The 20,104-nt window shown below is 45.6% G+C and overlaps 1 protein-coding gene and 1 non-coding gene across 2 annotated transcripts; both read right to left on the bottom strand.

Annotated features, from left to right (window-relative positions):
* Window positions 1-9,172: 9,172 nt before the first annotated feature.
* Window positions 9,173-12,841, bottom strand: Rpl39 (ribosomal protein L39). Its single transcript, XM_038316547.2, has 3 exons — window positions 12,698-12,841; window positions 11,398-11,501; window positions 9,173-9,382 (listed from the first exon to the last, which is right to left on the bottom strand). Exons 1-3 carry the CDS (start codon window positions 12,698-12,700, stop codon window positions 9,334-9,336), a joined length of 156 nt encoding a protein of 51 aa, XP_038172475.1. The 5' UTR covers window positions 12,701-12,841; the 3' UTR covers window positions 9,173-9,333.
* LOC119805627 lies at window positions 9,733-9,863 on the bottom strand. The gene has a single exon (XR_005283943.1). It is a non-coding gene; the product is annotated as a small nucleolar RNA SNORA69 (small nucleolar RNA).
* Window positions 12,842-20,104: the final 7,263 nt, after the last annotated feature.

Genomic DNA, 20,104 nt, shown 5'->3' with positions numbered 1-20,104 from the left:
TCCCACTGCATTTAATTACACTTGCTTGCCTGGCACGAGTAGGGGTTATTTATTTACTTGAGAAGGGCAATTTGTCAGTCGCTACAACATTGAGGATATCCTCACTCCTCCAGCAACCTTTAACTGCCTACACTGCTCAGGGAGAGGTGTGATCTTATGAACCACCCCCCACCACCACGATGGAATGTTGACAGGTCCTGTCTGCTACAGATTTTGCACAGAGACCTATTGCTCCCGTGAGTTCATGGCTGTATAAGCTATATCATGACCAGAAGACAGCATTGCCCAGCACTCCTTTCCCTCCTCCAGTTCTTACAGCTTTTCTTTCCCTTTTCCATAATGTTCCCTGTGCCTTAGTAAATGCCCCGTTTAGGGCCGAGCATGTGGCCACTTTAATCAGTTCTGCGTCTGTATTACCCATTACAGACCAAGGCTGAGCACAGCACGTATCTATGGATACAAACATACATGTTTAGGAGGCAGTTTGATACGATGCCCATTTAGCAAAGCAACATTAGTCTGCCTCCCCGTTAGGGCCAATAACTTCCCCAGCTATGGACTTTGGAACAGATTTATACTATTTGGCACGATTTCTTCCTGTGGTGCCAGCCTCAAATCCAATCAGAAAATGATGGCTTACCACTTTGTAGGAACTCCTAAAGACCAAATACTAACATTTACTGATTCGCTGGGCACTCGTTTGTTTTATTTTATTCTTTCGAATCAGGATCTCATGTAGCTCAGGCTGACCTCAGTATGTAGCTGTGGATGGCTTTGAACTCCTGATCCTCCTGCCTCCATCTCCTAAGGATTCTAGACAGACACAACCACGCTCATCTGGCACTCATGCGGCTGCAGTGACTGCTTTTCTTCCTCAGCCCTCTCCCCACCCCTGGTTATTTATTTTACTTGTGTGTTGTGCTGAGGACTGAAATCATGCCCCACCTGTTGCTCTGGTTTATATTTTATTTTTTTTTCTTTTTTCTTTTTTTCTTTCTTTTTTTTTTTTTTTTTGGTTTTTCGAGACAGGGTTTCTCTGCAGCTTTTTTAGAGCCTGTCCTGGAACTAGCTCTTGTAGACCAGGCTGGCCTCGAACTCACAGAGATCCGCCTGCCTCTGCCTCCCGAGTGCTGGGATTAAAGGCGTGCGCCACCACCGCCCGGCTTCTGGTTTATATTTTAATATCATGAATCAGCAACAAATTGATAACAATAGGAAAAACTTTGAGATAGGGTCTCATTGGGCAACTCTGGTTGGCCTAGGACTTACCATGTTGACCTGGCTAGCCTTGAACTCAGAGATCCACTTACCTTTGCCTCCTGAGTGCTGGGATTAAAGGCGTGCGTCACCATGTCTCACAATAGGAAATGTTTTTATGTTTTTACACACACACACACACACACACACACACACACACGCACACAGAGTGCTTTTTCGACTCTATCAAAATACAAGTCTCAGAAAGCTGAGAAACAGGTGTGCGTCCAAAGCATAACGGAATGCCGAAGGCTCCCTCTGGAGGTAGCAGATCAAGATGACAACTCGAAACTCATTATGAGTCTCTTGGCAGAGGTAACATGCGATTCCAGCGTCCACCCCTTTTCCTTTTGTTTCTTTTCTTTTTTATGTATCTTTCTTTCTATGAATGTAGTTTGAGCTGATCTTGAACGCTTCACCCTCTTCCTCTGGTCTTAACTTCCCAAGCATGGGGGCTGCAGGCTTGTGTCACCACAACAGGTTCGGCTCCTACTCTCCACAAGTCCAAATCAAAGATGGCTCAGCAGATAAAGCACTTGCTGCCAAGCCCCGCAACATTTTGATCCCCGATAGCCCCATGCCAGAAAACAGACTCCTGCAGGTTTCCTCTGGCCTCGACACCTGTGCATGTGTGTGTGTGTGTGTGTGTGAGAGAGAGAGAGAGAGAGAGAGAGAGAGACAGAGAGAGAGACAGAGAGAGACAGAGAGAGAGACAGAGAGAGAGAGATCATCATGAAATAAATTAAGGTAATAAAAAATAGTCTGCCAGACGGTGGTGGTGGTGGTGCACACCTTTAATCCCAGCACTCAGGAGGCAGAGGCAGGTGGATCTCCGTGAGTTCGAGACCAGCCTGGTCTACAGGGTGGTTGGTTACTCAGAGAAGTCCTGTCTGAAAAACAACAACAAAAAGACACTAAATCCCACAGTCCATAACCTAATTTGTGTTAAGATTTATTCCTTCTATTTTAAATGGCATCTTTCCCACATGGCAGCATCCTTAGGGATCTCTGAAATAGCCAGACAGACCTAAATTTAAAAAAGGGGGGGCAACATAAATGACTGTAGAAAGGAACTGTAGGGGACGGACCTAAAAAGAGTGAGCACCCTGCCGAACTTGTCTTTTTTTTAAAAATACTTATTTACTTATTATGTATACAATATTGTCTGTGTGTATACCTGCAGGCCAGAAGAGGGCACCAGATCTCATTACAGATGGTTGTGAGCCACCATGTGGTTGCCGGGAATTGAACTCAGAACCTTTAGGAAGAGCAGGCAATGCTCTTAACCACTGAGCCATCTCTCCAGCCCCCCTGCTGAACTTGTCAATGGCCTTAAAGGCCTACCTATGCTTTTTCAGGAAGCCTAGCTCAATCTTGCCCTTTGGTCCCATGAAACAACTTTTTTCCTTAAAGGTTTATTTTTAATTATGAACATGTGTGTGTATTTGCATGAGTTTCTGCATGTCGAATGTATGCAGGCACCAGCTGAAACCAAAAGACAGTGTTGGATCTAGGAGATCTGGAGTTGCAGGTGGTCATGAACCACCTGCAGTGGGTGCTGGGAACTGAACTCAGATCCTCTGAAAAGAAAGAGCAGTAAGTCTTCTAAATGGTGAGTCATCTCACCAAACCTCTTTAAAAACTTGCTGTTGGCATATAGCAATTCTACATGATAACGCATTTCATTCTGACATGTGTGTAATGCATTTGGATTACCGCTGACCCCTTTCCTCTTCTACGTGTCCTTTTGTTAATTTTTTTATTGGTGATTCAATGAGTTTAATTAGGGTGACTTACAGGCAACTCACCAGTGGATACACCACTGAAGAAAGTCCTTCCCCCAGCAACCTTTAACTACTCAGGGAGAGATTGGGCCTCTTGAGATTCCCCCCTCCAGTCCTGTTCTATAATGGAATGTGGATAGGCTATAAGGGAATGTCGATAGGCCCAATCTTGTGCTAGTCCTTTGTAAGTAAGCAATTACAGCTGCTTTGAATTCAAGAGTGCAACGAGCAGGGTGTGGTCATGTGAATATTTAATGCTATCACTCAGGAGGCAAAGCCAGTAGAATGTCTGTGAGTTCAAGGCCAACTTGGTCTATATATCAAGATCCAGGACAGCAGGACCGTATAGAGAGATCCTGTCTGAAAAAGATAAAAATTTTAATAAAAAGAATGTTTGTGGCTGCAGGTTTGTTTGTCAGCATCCACACATTCTAGAGGACCCAAGTTCGTTTCCAAGCATCCACATGAGTCGGCTTACAAACTACAGCTCTAAGGGATCTGGCACTCTCTTCTGGCATCCACAGGCATCAGCACATCTCTCTCTCTCTCTCTCTCTCTCTCTCTCTCTCTCTCTCTCTCTCACACACACACGCAATTTGTAATAAAACACAATGTCATCATGTCTATATAGCCTGGGAAATATAAAAAATGAAAGCTCAATCATGTTATAAAATATATATACGTATATATATACATATATACGTATATATATGTATATACACACACACACACATATATATATATATACATATATATATACTGAGCAAATGATATGTTCAATAATGATTACATCTGCACTATTCACAGACTCCAACCAGACATGGTGGTGTTACATTGTGATACCAGCTACTGTTACTAGGGCACTGACTCAGGAGGATCCTAGACCTTGACACAAGGTTGGGTGATGTAGCAAGACCTCGTATCAAAGAAACAAAAGCGATTGCTACTTTATTCACTGTGAACGTAAATGCATTAGCGAACACATTTTATACTATGTACACATATGCATTAATGTGCATGTTTTATATTATGGCTCACTTGCAAGCTCATCTCTTTATTCACGCACTCCCATTCATTCATCTGCTTATTCAATCAACTGAGTAAATTTTCTACTAGTTGCTGCTATGTGAAAACAAAGATCAGTGTGCAAGCCGTCCCTTTGGTCTATCCTGCAGAGTTCATCATCGGGTGAAAAAGGCAGCCATCAACGAATCAACCACATGTGCAAATTTATAATTACAGCTGGGAGGTTAAAAATGCCAGAAGCTGGTTGAAGAGGTAAATCTACCTGGACTGGGAGGAGATGGGAACTTCATGGAGTCTCCCTGTGGTCATATACAGTAAACCGCCACTTGAAGAACAGTCTGGAGTTAGAAAGAGGAACAGCATTCCCAGTAGGGAAGGGCACCTGGTACTGTGAGGGGCAGAGCCATGTGGCTGAACCCAGCTTAGTAAATAGAGGAGATTGGAAACATGCTGTACTCTACTCCTTTTGAGGCCGTTCAGGGAATGAGCTTTGTCCCGAGAGCACTGTGAAAGGAGCAGAGGCAGGGGGTGAGAGTTGTCTGGCAGAGCTCACTCTAGCTGGCGGGGTAGGGCTGTGGGACCAGCCTTTCTCAGCACTGGCATTGTTGGTATTTGGGGCAGGATAATTCTGTTGCCGGGGACTGACCCCTGCAAGCCATAGCATGTTCAAAAGCGTTCCTGCTGGACACTTTTAGTGGCAACTGCCCTCATAGTTACACCCAACTGTCTCCAGACATTGTCAAAAGTCCCTAGGGACAAAATCACCCCTCATGGGCTGTTTAATTTTCTTGGTTGACTACTTCATTTCCCTCGACCCAAACAGAGACCTGCAGTCCTGACTGTGGTACCCTTGCAGATCACACTTGAGGCTGCTTCCCTACTATTCCACTATTGCGTAGCTAGGGCCTTGATGCTTGTTAGATAACCATTCCTGAAGAGAATGTCATCCAAGAAGGGTTTGTTTCTCTGTGCAGCCCTGGCTGTCCTGGAACTCACGCTGTAGACCAGGCTGGCCTTGAACTCACAGAGATCTGCTTGCCTCTGCCTCCCCAGTGCTGGGGTTAAAGGTGTGAGCTGTCACTGTCAGGCAGAAATATAAATAATACCACACCCAGTATCTCCACGAATTTACAAAATGTATTTTTTATTAAACAGAGCCTTGCTAATTGCTACCTAGCATGGTCCAAGCACTTAAAGAGTAGTTGAAAACCCGACAGGGCAGCGCATGCCTGTGATCCCAGCTTAGAAGGTGAAGGAATGAGGGACAGGGGTTCAAGGCCATTTTTTCCTCTTTTTTGGGGGGTGGGGACAGGGTTTCGAGACTAGAACTCACTCAGGCTGGCCTCAGACTCACTGAGATCTGCCTGCCTGTACCTCCCAAGTGCTGGGATTAAAGGCGTGTGCCACCACCATCTGGCAAGGCCACTCTTTTCTACATAGTGTGTTCTTAGCCACCACGGGGTACATGAGACCCTGTTCAAAAATAATCACCTAATTGTCATTAGCAAGAATAAAGTTTAGGGCTGGAGAGATGGCTCAGTGGTTAAGAGCACTGCCTGTCCTTCCAAAGGCCCTGAGTTCAATTCCCAGTGACCACATGAAATGAGATCTCATGCCCTCTTCTGGCCTGCAGGCATACATGCAGGCAAACCACTGTATACTTAATAAATCTTTAAAAAAAAGAAAAAGAAAAAAAACTGAGGCAGAAGGATTGCCATGAGTTTCTGTAACAGCTTGGGTTACATAAATAAATAACTAGGCTGGGCTCGGCATCATGTGCCTTTAAGACCAGCTTTTTTAAAAAAAAGAAGAAAGTTTAACTTTTTTTCCTCATCTGTAAAATGGGAGACTTAGCTGTTAGTATTGGCCCTGCATAGGGACTGGACAGATGGCTTAGCAGTTAATGAGTGCATTCTGTTCCTGCAGAGGACTAGAGTTCAGTTCCCGGCACCATCAGGTGGCTCACAAACATCTGTAACTCCAGCTCCAGGGGATCCAACACCCCCCACCTCGCCCCATTTTTTTTTTTTTTTTAGAGACAGGGTGTCTCTGTTTAACAGCCCTAGCTATCCTGGAATTCTCTCTGTAGACCAGGCTGGCCTTGAACTCAGAGATCCGCCTGCCTCTGCTTCCCCAGTGCTGGGATTAAAGTTTGCACCATTACTGGGCCTAACCTCATCTGTTATCCTTGAACACTGCACTCACGCAGAGACACACGTATGCAGAGTTAAAAATAAAAGTAGGCGCTGGAGCGGCTCAGTGATTAAGTTCTTGGTGCTTTTACAGAGTATCTGAGTTCAGTTCCCAGCACCCTCATCAGGCAGCTCACACCCACCTTTAACTCCAGTTGCAGGGGATCTGACGCTCCTTTTGGGTCTCTCGAGTTCACCAGGAATGCATAGTGCACACACACACACACACACACACACAACTTCAATTTTTAATTGTTTTAATAAAAGAATTGGTCTTCTACATAGATTTGTCAAAAAGATTTACCAACCTGTTTATTCCTTAGCTCAGGCTGGCCTTGAACTTCTGATTTTCCTGCTTCTACCTCCCAAGAGCTGGGACTACAGATGTTCACCACCACTCCTGCTTTCTCTGGCACTGGAGACTGAAGCCAAGGCTTCACTCGCGTGCTAGGGCAACCACTACCCACTGACCTGGCCCTCACTTTCTAGCGCAGGCTGCCCTTGAGCTGCCGGCGACCCTAACTCAGCCTCTCAGGTGTTTGGGGCACAGGTGTGAAGCGCCACACCCCAGGGATTCTGTTTCCTGAGGGCAAATTTCCACAACCGGTTCAGAGATGGAGCTGGGACCCAAGCCCAGTTGACTTCAAAACCCAGGATTTTTTTTTCTCATGTCATCCATCTTGCCTTCTTTGGGTTAGAACCCTGGAACAGGAAGGGCCCAGCACTCATTTCTTGAACTGGCTCCCATCACAGCACCCCGCTTTCCACAATCTCGGGTATGGGTTGTTATACCGTATCTATCCAGCATGCAGCATATACTGCTGGGGGAGGGGATTAAAATCCTACTACGTTTTTTCCCCCTGCTCCCCCCCCCCCAATATTCTACAACCCATTGGGTGTGGTGACACACTTCCAGCACTCAGAAGGCAGGTATTGACTTTGAGGTCATCCTGATCTACAGAGTTCCAAGCCAGCCAGTGCTGCACAGTAAGACCATCTGAAAAACTTTCCTGCTAGGTGGTGGTGGCGCATTCCTTGAATTCCAGCACTGGGAAGGCAGAGCCGGGCAGATCAGAGTTCGAGGCCAGCCTGGCCTACACAGAGAACCAAAACTACAGCTAAACCTAGCACTTTTGAGCAGTCAATTTTCTGCCTCACGCTGGGGAGGCTCCAGTTTGCACTGTTCCACTGTGGCTTACTCCTGGTTTTGAACCCACAGTTAATTCTCAATTACTATTCTGCTGCTTTTTCCAGGTCAATGAATAGGCAGTATTGTAGCACCACATCACCTTCCATTTCTATTAGCCTACCTATCCAAGGTCCCAAGAGAAGGCTGATAGACGCTATCCCAACTTCCACTGAAAAAAAAAATTTTTTTAAATAGTATTAGTTTTTTTTTTTTTTTTGAAACAGGATCTATGTAGTGCTGGCTGTCCTGCAAAGGACTATGTCGAGGCAGATCTACATAGGCTGGTCTTGAACTGGACACACACCTGTATCTGGAATGCTGAGGTTAAAGGCATGTAGCACTGTACCTAGCTATAATGCATATTATCTTTAAATCATCTATTTGTGTGCATAATTTGTAGGTACCCCGAAAGGCTAGTCACTGGATCCTCGAGAGCTAGTTACAGGTAGGTTGTGAGGCACCTGATGTGGGTGCTAGGAGCCAAACTGGTCCTTGAAGGTCTCTCTGCCGTGGATTTAAAAGAACTGCCATCTATGACAGCCTTGAGGATTATTTTTGCTGTGCTGGAGAAAACCCAGGACTACACACATGCTAGGCCAGTGTTCTATCTACACCCTAGCCCCACGTTGATGGAGTTAAGAGAGACATGAGCCAAAGACCTGGAGTTTCTAGGTCTCTGGGTTCCTTCAGGAGTTCAAGATGACCCTGGGATCAAAACCAAAACAAAATCCCCACCAAAACACTGCCACCACAACCAACAGGTATTTTACTGGCAGATGTGTAGTAAGTCAGGCAAAGTCAATAAGCGCCTCTAAGCAAACATGAACTTGAACCCAGCAGAGGCTGGTTCATTTATAAAAACTTCACTTTGCTGGCCAATCTACCCTTCAGATCCACTTAAGGGGCTCAGGACGGGCCTGCTGTCCTAAGTTGGACCTCTGGTATCCACAGGGTAGAACTCACTTCAAGTTGTTTGGACCCCAATATACTACACACCTTCAAATAAATGTAAATTCAAATGATTTTAGATATACAAATTTGAATTTTCAGATATTCTTCTTCCCTAATGGTGTGAACCTCTTAACACAGTTCATATGATCCCCCAACAATAAAATTACTTTCATTGCTACTTCGTAACTAATTTTACTGTTGCGAATCGTAATTAAGTATCTAGTATGTAACCCTGTGAAAGGGTGGCTCAACCCCAGGCTAAGAACCGCTGCTAGAGGGCTGGGGATGCAGTTCAGCTGCTGAGAGTGCTTGCCTACATGAAACCCTGGACTCCATCTCAAGCGTAAGTAATTAAAGCACACTATATACAAGTGGGGGCCTATTGAGATGGCTGTTGGTAAAGCCCCTGCTACGCAAACCTGGCTACCTGAATCCAAAGCCTGGAACATACATACAAGACAATTGTAAAGTTATCCTCTGACCTACCTCCACACTATGGGTCATACGTATGTGAACAGTCCCAATCTTAACCAAGGTGCATGGTTACCTGCCTACATATACGTCAAGTCAGCAGTGCCCAGAGGGGCTCACCCTGAAGCTGGTGTAATATAATAGACAGTGTGAGCTGTGGGTGCTAGGCTCCAGGTCTTCTGCAAGAGCATCAAGTACTCAGCCTCTCTAGCTCCCAGGGAACAACTCCCCACATGCACCACAGAAGAAGCTTATCTTATTAGGTCTGGCAGGGGAAAGGGAAATTCAGAACTCGACAAAACCAGAATTCTACATTTTATTATAGGTTCTACATTTTATTACCGGAGAAAGCACTCCCAACTTAAACATGATCAAGTCTCCAAGTTGAAAATGTCGATCTCCATCTTGTAACACTCATTGAAGATCATGATTCAGCATAAACTGTCTTGCCATTGTTGACTCCTTACAGACCCAGCTTCGTTCTCCTCCAGTGTCTTCTCTTGGAGTTGTACCTGCAGAGAATGAAGACACGAGTTACAAGGTGGTACGGTCATAATATCACCGCTCATATTTATCAGATTTGGCCTTTGAGGGAATAGGACAATTTAATAAGGAGCTTCCTAGAGAGTTCCAGGCCAGCCAAGGCTACAAAGCCAAGACCATCTCCAAAATAAAAGCCCCTTCCTTTTGATTCACAGATCTAGACAGGGTAGATGCAGACATAGTCTGAACTCCCCTATGGACCACACACAAAGGCTCCTGCAAAGGCTAACAAGATGGCTCCCGTGCACACCTGGCAACCAGAATTCACCCCCAGAACTCATTCAGGTAGGAGGAAGCATCTCCCAAATTGCACATAATTTGCTGTTCATGTCAAGGTGTCATGATTTTACTCCCAATAAGTAAAATCAGAAACAGTCAACATGGTTTTTCTTTCAGCAGGATAATGGCAGTACTCCCACAGGATGAAGCACTGTAATTGCGACCTGCTTTAAGTTTTCAAAGCTGGGAGAGGGGCTGGGGGTTACAGTCCCATGCAGAGAACTTGCTGAGTAGAGCACGCAGGTGGCCCTCACTCAAACCCATAGCACCCATAAATGCCAGCCAGAAATATAGAACTCTGTGGGTTAGGGTATAATTCACCCAACAAAACACCATCACAACTCTAGGACATAGCTAACCCACATATCAACTAGCAGTCCCTACTCTCATCAGCCAGGGCTCTAGGAAACAGGCTCATGTAGTTACAGTATGTGTTGGCTCTCACCTGTAATCTCAGCACTTGAGGTAGAAGAGGATGGCTAGCTCAGGCTACACAAGACTGCCGCAAAAAAGCAAAACACACATCCCATCGGCAAACGAACAGCCTGCCCAGAAACTTAAAGCTCTCCTTAGCATTACATGGGGGCAAGACTATAGGTTCGAAAGCCCAGTCCTGATTGTGCAATCTCTAAATACATGTACATGTATTTGAAAAAGGCAGCACCTACCATACCAGCAGATAGAAGATATCTTATTAACTAGAGTGTAAGGCCAGAGTGGGGAGCTGACTTCCAAGTTCAAGCTAAATTAACTGAGAACATAAACCCTCAATTTAGCAGAACCACACCCCAGCACTTGGGAGGCAGATCTGAGTTCAACGCCAGCCTGATCTATTTATTGAGATTCTGTCTCAAAAACAAAAAGCAAACCCACAAAAGCAAACCACTCCCAAATTCGCTCCCAGGCAGTCTGGACTATGGAGACCCTGTCTGAGCACAACCCACCAAACCAGTAGCCAGGCGAGATAGCTCCGAAAAGTGCTCACTATCAAGGTTGAAGAACTGCATTCAGTCGCTAGAACCCACGTGGTCAAAGAGAACCAACTCCCACAAACCAGCCTCTGACCACATGCAGGCATGCATCCCACACACAAATGATTAAAGCAATACACACATGAACTATCAGAACTGTTACTGGCTCACTAAGGCACTTCCCTTGCCTGTGGGAGCCCTCAGTTCTTCTGAAGCTGCCAATTCAAAGGTTCCCCACCAGGAAAGTCAATCTCAAGCTTTCATAGGGAAATTAGCAAGGAACTGAGAAACACCTGCCCCCAAAGCCCAGCTGTGACTGCAGAAACCAACAAAACATTAACAAAAGGTGTGTGGGAGGGATTTCTGGGGCTCTCTATGAGGTTAAGTAGGCAAAGCCACTTCCTTGGAGCCCAATGACCTGAGTTGGGATTCCCAGAATCCACTTGGTGAATGGAGAAGTGATTCCTGAAAGCTGCCCCCAGCCACGTGCACGTTAGTATTCAGGTCTTCAGCCTGTAGCCACTAAGAGCACCACCTGTGCACTCAGGGCGTTTCTCTCGTGTGCAGCTTTTTCTAAATTTTAACAGTGCGTCCGCCCCCCCCACACACAAAAGGAGTCGCAGCATGGTAAGCAGAAAACAGCTGTCGCAGTGCGTTATCTTCCAAACACGAATCTACACACCCCAAATCATGTAAGAGCTGGAGAACGGCAAGCAGGGCAGTGGGGGCCTTACCTGATTTTGTTGCCAGTTTTCATCCGAATCCATTGAGGAATAGGACGATTTTGCTTTTGTTTCTTAGCCAGGAATCGTTTGATTCTGAAAGTCTTGTGAGAAGACTACGAGGAGATACAGTTTAGTGACCCCAGAGCTTACTCGTGTGATTCAGTCTCAATTTCCCTCGCTCTACCATCTGGCCTGCGAAATATACACCCGGGAAAATCTCCCCAACACCGAACCGTGGAGTCCTCTGAACCTCATTATTTCTCTGAAGTCAGAGTTCATGGCTTAAACTCAATTGTTTTAGATCAAGAGTGATTACAGTCATTTTTTTTTTTTATTTTTTCGAGACAGGGCTTCTCTGTAGCTTTGGAGCCTGTTCTGGAACTCGCTCTGCAAACCGGGCTGGCCTCGAACTTATAAAGATCTGCCTGTCTCTGCCTCCCAAATGCTGGGATTAAAGGTGTGCGCCACCACCGCCCAGCTACGTCAGGTTTTTAAGTCCATGTCCTGTCTGCTCGAAAATCGCGCTAAGTTACTGTTTATCCTGCTGCTTCAGATGACAGAATAGCTAAGGTAGGGGGAACTAATTTACTGCAACTAAAATGGCGTTGGGTCAATCCCGTCCAATCATTTATATCAGTAAGTCTAAGCGCTCTACTTCTGAAAACAGTATTCTCTACTTTCAAGGGACGCTGTCCGGGTAATCTAAATTATACAGCACTCGCCGCTCAGTAGGCATTGAAAAGGCAGTGTGCACTCCTCCTGAACCACTGAATAAGTTTTAGATTTTCCTGAATAAATACAGGTAGGAATCCCACTTTGAACCTAGACGCCAATAAACAATCTGTCAGTAAGCAACGACTGGTGTGCTGTTGGCAGACTCTTCCACGGAGTGATGCAGAGCTTCCGAAGGCTCTCGTTAAGTCCTAATGCCTGTGCAAGCCCCCACTCTGACCTGTGCTCTCTGTGCATGCCAAGGCAAGGCTAGCGTTCAATCAGCCGCAATCTACGCGTGGCTCCAACCCTCTCCTTTTGCCCAGAATCATCGGCTCGAAGCTAAACGAAGCAAGAACACTTTGAACTGCTCGCCTGACTAAACGATAAACAGCCCGACATTGTGGGGGAGAATTGGGCTTGCTAATTTTATGCTGTGCCCTTGATCCGTGCGATGGCCAAGCTAACTCCCACAAAAAAACCCTCCAAAACTGGAAATGCACCCGCCCCTCAATGCTGTGCAATCCCATCGTAAAGTCATGGCAGCCTGCGGTCTCAGGGAAGCTGCCTAGAAAGGGATGGCGGCCGATAATCTTACCATAGCGAGAAGCCGAGGCGGGCAGAAGGTGCACGATGGCGGAGGAAAGGCGAAGAGGAGGCCCCGGCCGGAAAAACGAGATTAGAAGAGGCAGCTAGAGGTGGAGCTTAGGTGGTGACGTCACTCGGCTCTTCTATCCCCCGCCTCCGCGCTCCTATGGGGCCATGAGAACGCGCGCGGGAATTACACGAAACCTAATTCTCAGGCCTCCGCTTCAGTGGCTGTGTTCTCCCAGGCCACCGTCGGGGTCCTGGGGGCACTCCTTTCGTGGCTGGGGTAGGTGGCCTTTGAGAGGTGCCTAAGTAAAAGCCTTTAAGCAAAACCCGGGAAACGGAGTGGGCGGGGCCAACGCTGAGGAGGGCGGGGAAAGTGATGACGTCACTTTCGAGCGCCGCTACTTCCGCCCTTCTTTGGGCGGAAGCTTAACGCGAGGGGCGGGGCTTGGGGTTGGGTGTGCACCTTCAGGGTGATGGGCGGCGGGCATTTGGGAAGAGGGAGGGTGTGATCGCTCCGCGGTTCTGTAAGTTCGTTCCCAGCACCCGCGTCTGGCCTTCCAGACACCTGTAACTCAGCTCCAGGGAAAAAGATGCCTCTGGCTTCCACAGGTGCCTGTATTCACGATTTACGTCTACATATCCCCTATGTAGAAACACACTGACACAACCAGAAGAACTAAAAAAAAAAAAAAAAAATTAATTGAAAAAAAGACATATACGGGGGCCAGGGAAATGGTTAGTGGATAAAAGTACTAACCATGGGGCTGGAGAGATGGCTCAGTGGTTTTGAGCACTGACTGCTCTTCCAGAGGTCCTGAGTTCAATTCCCAGCACTTATGTAGAGGCTCATGATCATCTACAGCGGGATCTGACGCCCTCTCCTGGCACGCAGGTGTACATGCAGAGCACTCATTAATAAAATTAAATAATTTTTTAAAAAAATTAAAGAAAAGTACTAGTCATGCAACCTTGACAGCTCAGTCTTGAAACGCGAAAGCACGGGCCATGGTGGCCAACACCTTTAACCTACCATGAGGGAGGCAAAAAGCAGGAGTGTCTCTGTGAGTTCAAGGCCAGCCTGGTCTACACAGCGAACTCCGGGACAGCCAAGACTACTTCAGAGAAATAATGAGGTTCAGAGGACTCCACGGTTCGGTGTTGGGGAGATTTTCCTGGGTGTATATTTCGCAGGCCAGATGGTAGAGTGAGGGGAAATTGAGAATGAATCACACGAGTAAGCTCTGGGGTCACTAAACGGCTTTCATCTCTTCATAGTCTTCTCACAAGACTTTCAGAATACAGAGACCTGTCTCAAAGAAAAGAAAGTTAGCCGGGCTGTGGTGGCGCATGCCTTTAAACCCAGCACTTGGGAGGCAAAGGTAGGCAGAATCTCTGAGTTTGAGGCCAGCCTGATCTACAGAGTGAGTTCCAGGACAGGCTCCAAAGCTACAGAGAAACCCTGTCTCGAAAAAGAAAAAGAAACAAAAACAAAAACAAAAAACCTTGGATGCAGTGATCTAAATATGTAACCCTGAACATCCCTCCAGCACAGTAGGTAGTGGACGCCTGGAAGATTGAGGGCCAGCTAGCCTGGAGCACTCAACACAGCAACAGAAACAAGAGAAGTCCTGCCTCAAAAAGGTGGAACGCATGAACCTCCACACATGTTCTATGTAAATAAAACAGAAGTTGGACATAGTTGTGTATACCTATGATGCCCAAGAGGCAGAGGCAGGAGGATGGTGAGCTGTGAGGCAGCGTAGGTTATAAATATATATATATATATATATATATATATATATATATATATATATCTTATTTTAAGAAATATTACTATATAACAAAACTGAAAAGTAAAGATACTATCTGTGGATATCATAAAAAGTTAAAGATTCCTTTTATCAGTGCTAAGTTATTCTCAAAACTACCTTGTGTATGCCTTCTGGGGAAGGGGATCAGTTTTTGACATGCAAGGCCTGAGAACTTCATAAACATCCAAGCCATCCTTCACTACCTCACCAATACCCAGCACACACTGCCTTCAGCTCTGGAGTTTCTCCTAGTTCCTTTAGCCTCAATTCTCCTAGCAGAGCAGCTAGCTTGTCACAGCCATAAGCATTGCGAGACAGCTTATGGAGTGTTCGGTGCTGTATGCATTATCAGCACCGACAGAGAAAGAGCAAAGGCTCAGACCCATGGAGGTGATAGTTTCTGCAGATCAACACTCAACACACAAGTGGTGCCACCTATACAGTCACTATCAGATAGTTTTGTTGTTTCTCGAGACAGGGTTTCTCTGTAGCTTTGGAGCCTGTCCTAGAACTAGCTCTGTAGACTCACAGAGATCTGCCTGTCTCTGCCTCCCAAGTGCTGAGAGGAAAGGCATGTGCCACCACTACCTGGCATCAAGTACAAAGTGATTACCTTTGCATAGGGATCGACTCTGTTGCGATGATATAATAGGCAAATCTCATCTCGAAGTTTCTAAACAATGCCAGAGGAAGGCTTAGCAAAGAGATTCTTGCTCTTCTTTTCCCATCTGCAAAAGAATAACAAAAGAGGGCTGGAGAAAGATGGCTCAACGGTTAAGAGCATTGCCTGCTCTTCCAAAGGTTCTGAGTTCAATTTCCAGCAACCACATAGTGTAATGAGATCTGGCGCCCTCTTCTGACCTGCAGGCATACATGCAGAAAGAATATTGTATGCATAATAAATAAAATTTTAAAAAAATAATAACAAAAGAGAAAAGAAAAAGAATAGAAGAACATAGGTCCATAGTAGGGCCATAGTCACAGCAATAAGGAGGCTGAAGCAGGAAGAGTCCTATGATTCGAAGCCAACCTGGGATACATAGCAAATTCCAGGCCAGCCAGGGCAATAAAATGGGACCCTGTCTACATATATAAGTAAATCTTTTCTTAGCAACTGTCAAACTTTACAGCTTGCTATGTGTGTCTTCTCAACTTCTCAAATGCTTTTTCTTTTTTTCTTTCTTTTTCTTTTTCTTTTTTTATTTGAGATAGGTTTCTTTGAAGCTTTTGGAGCCTGTCCTGGCATTCACTCTGTAGACCAGGCTGGCCTCGAATTCACAGAGATCCCCCTGTCTCTGCCTTTCAAATGCTGGGATTAAAGGCCTGTGCCACTGCCCCATGGCTTCTTCTCAAATTCTAATTAAATGGTCCTGGAGCTTCAGAAACAAACAAGCAGGGTGTAGTTAGTTGCCCACACTTTTAATCCCAGAAGTTGTGAAAAAAGCAGAGGCAGATGGATCTCTAAATTTGAGGCCACCCTGATCTACAAATCCAATTCCAGAATAGCCAGGGCTGTACAGAAAAACCCTGTCTTGAAAAACCAAAACCAGGGCTGGAGAGATGGCTCAGTGGTTAAATGCTCTTCCAAAGGTCCTGAGTTCAATTCCCGGCAACCACATGGTGGCTCACAACCATCTGTAATGAGGTCTGGTGCCCTCTTCTGGCCTGCAGACATACACACAGAATATTGTATGCATAATAAATAAATAAATATTAAAATAAAAAAAAGAAAAACCAAAACCAGGCTGGGAGGTGGTGGTACACACCTTTAATCCCAGCACTCGGGAGGCAGAGACAGGCAAAAAGCAGGAGTGTCTCTGTGAGTTCGAGGTCAGCCTGGTCTACAAGAGCTAGTTCCAGGACAGGCTCCAAAGCTACAGAGAAACCCTGTCTCGAAAAACAGACAAACAAAAAAAAAATGAAAAGAAAAAGAAAACTCAAAGCCAACACTGGAGAGATGGCTCAGAGGTTAAGAATACTGGCTGCTCTTCCAGAGGTCCTGAGTTCATGCAGGCAGAACATTGTATAGAGAATAAATAAAAAAGAAAAACCAAAACCAACTAACCAAACAAAAAAGACTCAGGTGCCCTCTGAATCTTCTCCATTCTGTCTTTAATTCCAAAGAAACCAGAAGCTGAGCACAGGTGAGGGTTTGAGATTTAATCACCAGCACCATACAAATTCAAAACAATTAGCCATAAAAAATTAGATCTGTGCCTGAAGAAAAAGACCCAAAATGGAATAAACTTTTTTTTTTTGGTTTTTAGTTTTAGGGTTTCTCTGTGTGTCCCTGGCTGTCCTAGAACTAGCTCTGTAGACCAGGGTAGCCTCAAACTTACAGAGGTTCACCTGCCTCTGCTTCTCTAGTCCTGGGGTTAAAGGTGTGTGCCACCATCTGGAATGACACCTCCTCCCCACCCACACCCCCCATTATTTATAAGCTTACTTATTTGTGTGTGTGTGTGTGTGTGTGTGTGTGTGTGTGTGTGTGCATGTATGGCTAAGGATGGAACCCAGGGTCTTATACATGCTAGGAAAAGCACTCTACCATTGAGACATGCCCAGTTCTTATGAGTTTATTCTCTTTTGTTGGTTTTGTGAGACAGGGTTACAGTGTAGTTCAGGCCTTTTAAAAACTCACTATATAGCTCAGGTTGACCTTACATTTATAGCAATCCTTCTACCTCAGCCTCTTGAGTACCAGCATTATAGACAATGTGCCATCATGCCTGGCTCCTATAAGTTTATTATTATAAATAATAAATTATGATTTATGGCTGCAAGGTGGGACATGGCAGCACATGTCTTTAATCTCAGTACTCGGGAAGCAGAGGCAGGTGAATCTGTGTGTTCGAGGTGAGCCTGATCTACAGAGAGAGTTCCAGGACGGCCAGGACTGTATACAGAGACTTTGTCTCAATAAATAAAAAATAAATAAAAGTGGTGGAGAGGGACAGCAAGGGGACAAACGAAAGTTTGACAAAAAAAAAAAAGGGTGGCAGTAAAATGGCTCAGTGGCTAAATCTGACAATTGAGAACCAATCCCCCAAAGCCCCAAAAGTTGCCCTCTGACCTCAACACATTCCACGTCATATGCAAACAGCTCCACAAAATAAATACAATAAAAATTAAAGTTAGGGCTGGAGAAATAGCCGTGGCTATGAGGCGGTACTATTATTTGGGAAGGGTCAGACCAGGTTGAGACAGGGCCTCTGTACACGCCCTGGGCTGTCCTGGAACTCAGGCTGGCCTTGAACTCACAGAAATCCGCCTGCTTCTGCCTCCTGAGCGCTGGGACTCAAGTGTGTCCCCCTCCCCCCTCCTGTCACCAGGCTCAATCTTTAGAGTAGAAAGGGAAAGAAAGGCAGCTAACACCGAACAACTGCTCAGAGGGAGGAGGGCTGGGCCCTGCCATGCTCTCAACCGGTCCATCCAGTTTAGGGGGTTTCCTCAGCCACACTTGGCAGCTTCCAGGCAGGAGACTCCCAGATCGTCTGTCCTCTCACCGCCCTGCTCACATTGTAACCCCAGTTGTTTGTTCCACTGGTCTCTAGTCACTGACGTAGCTGAGTTACTCAAGGACAAGGACTTGGTTTTCTTTCCTTGTCCCTAGTGACTGGCACACAGTGAATAGGAAGTGAATAGAGAGAGGAAGAAATTCGAAGGGGCGGGGAAGAGGCCTTGACTCAGGCCAGGCAAGACCAGAGGGAGGTGCTGACGGGAAAACTGCCCTGAGTTTACTCAGCTGCTTGCTAACCAGCCAGAGAGGAGGCAGGCGCTGCCAACTCATTACTGATGGTTGGGAAGTAGCCTTTTTCCCAAGGCAGGCTCCTCTGACCTCTACCTTCGCTTCTATTTTGGCTGCCTTTGCAAGAAAACTACACTATTGGTTTTTCTCCTGGGTATCCCTTCTCTTAGACGTCTAAATACTAAATTTTAGTGTTCCTTATATTAAAAATGATCACTTATCAACACAATTTGTCCGGTTTATTTCATGATAGACTTCTATAAAAAGCTACAAATGCTAACTGAATCTATTCTCAACCCAATGGCTTTCAAATGCCAGGCCATTAATAGTCTAGAAGCCACCGGGCGGTGGTGGCGCACGCCTTTAATCCCAGCACTCGGGAGGCAGAGGCAGATGGATCTCTGTGAGTTCGAGGCCAGCCTGGTCTACAAGACCTAGTTCCAGGACAGGCTCTAAAAAAGCTGCAGAGAAACCCTGTCTTGAAAAACCAAAAAAAAAAAAAAAAAAAAAAAATAGTCTAGAAGCCAACACATTCTGTGGCTCTCAAGTATCATAATTGAGTTTTCTCTTCTCTTGCATTCAACTCTGCTGGCCACTCCCCTTTTCCCGCTGCAGACTGGAGTGTGAAGCCAAGGCCTTGCTTGCTCTATCACCAAGCTTTATTCACAGCCCTGTCTGCTACTACTGGTTTTTGGTTTTTTATGTTTTGAGATAGGGTCTCATACAGCCTGGGCTGGCCTGAAACTTACGATGTAGCCAATAGCCTTGAACTCTCCATCTCCAAGTGCTGTGATTATAGGTCTGTTCTTCTATATCCTTTTTTTCTATTCTTGAAACATCCTTTCAGATTAAGTAGCACCAGAATATTTGGTTTTTCTCCTACTCTATGGCTACTTCTTGTCATCCTTATAGAATCATTTTTTTTATTGGTATAGGAATGTCAGAATTCTTTCAGCCTGGAATCTAGATCTATTTCTGTCCCTACTTCATTCTCTTTGGCTAAGTGACAGAATCCATGTCTGTGGCTTCAATGACCATCTAAAATTAGATGAGTTCCTAGCTGTTTCTCAAGTTCTAATCTCTTCTGACCCATTTGTCCCCATCTCTGCTCCCCACTTACCGGTCACTCTGCCTTATGAGTTTCCCTCTGCCCAGTTTACTAATACCCAAGCACTGCCAAATCCAGTGACAACTTCATATTTCTGTTCCCTAACCTTTCTGAGGCAAGGGACACACTGACCCACTCTCCTGAAATTTTCCCTTATTTGGAAGTACTCTCTCAGTTTTGGGTGATTTTCTTTCAATCATTTTTAGTGGCTCTTCTACCTGCTTCTTGGAACTGGCTTCTACAAGCTGAGAAAGGTGGATATGACCAAGATACACTGACATTGCATAGGGGGCTGGAGAGATGGTTTAGTGGTTAAGAGCACTTGCCACCACTACAGAGAACCTGATTCGGTTCCCAGCGCCTAGACAGCAGTTTACAATGGCCTGTAATTCCAGTTTCAGGAGATCTGATCTGCTGGCGCCAGGCACTCATGTGGTGCACATAAATCCAGTCTGACACATAAATCAGTAAAATGGATTTTTAAAAGATACATTGCATACATGTATAAAATTGTCAAAGACTAAAACTATTAATAAATGTGAAGAAATATAAAGCCACAAGCTAGCCTGAGTAAATGGGTAATCAATGCCATCTTGGATGGAGCTGGCAGGAAGTCAAGCAGCAGCTCAAGAATGCTGTGCCCCACTACTCGTATGTCATGCAGTGGTGGGGGTGGGGGGAGATCCCCCCCTCTACAGCCTGCAACAGGTGAGAGAGCTGACCCTCCCCCTTACCAGCTGCAGC

This window comes from Arvicola amphibius, chromosome X (assembly GCF_903992535.2).
Source record: "Arvicola amphibius chromosome X, mArvAmp1.2, whole genome shotgun sequence".
Classification (NCBI taxonomy): domain Eukaryota; kingdom Metazoa; phylum Chordata; class Mammalia; order Rodentia; family Cricetidae; genus Arvicola; species Arvicola amphibius.
The sequence above is the reverse complement of the archived record's forward strand: the minus strand, read 5'-3'. Positions and strand labels throughout refer to the sequence as shown.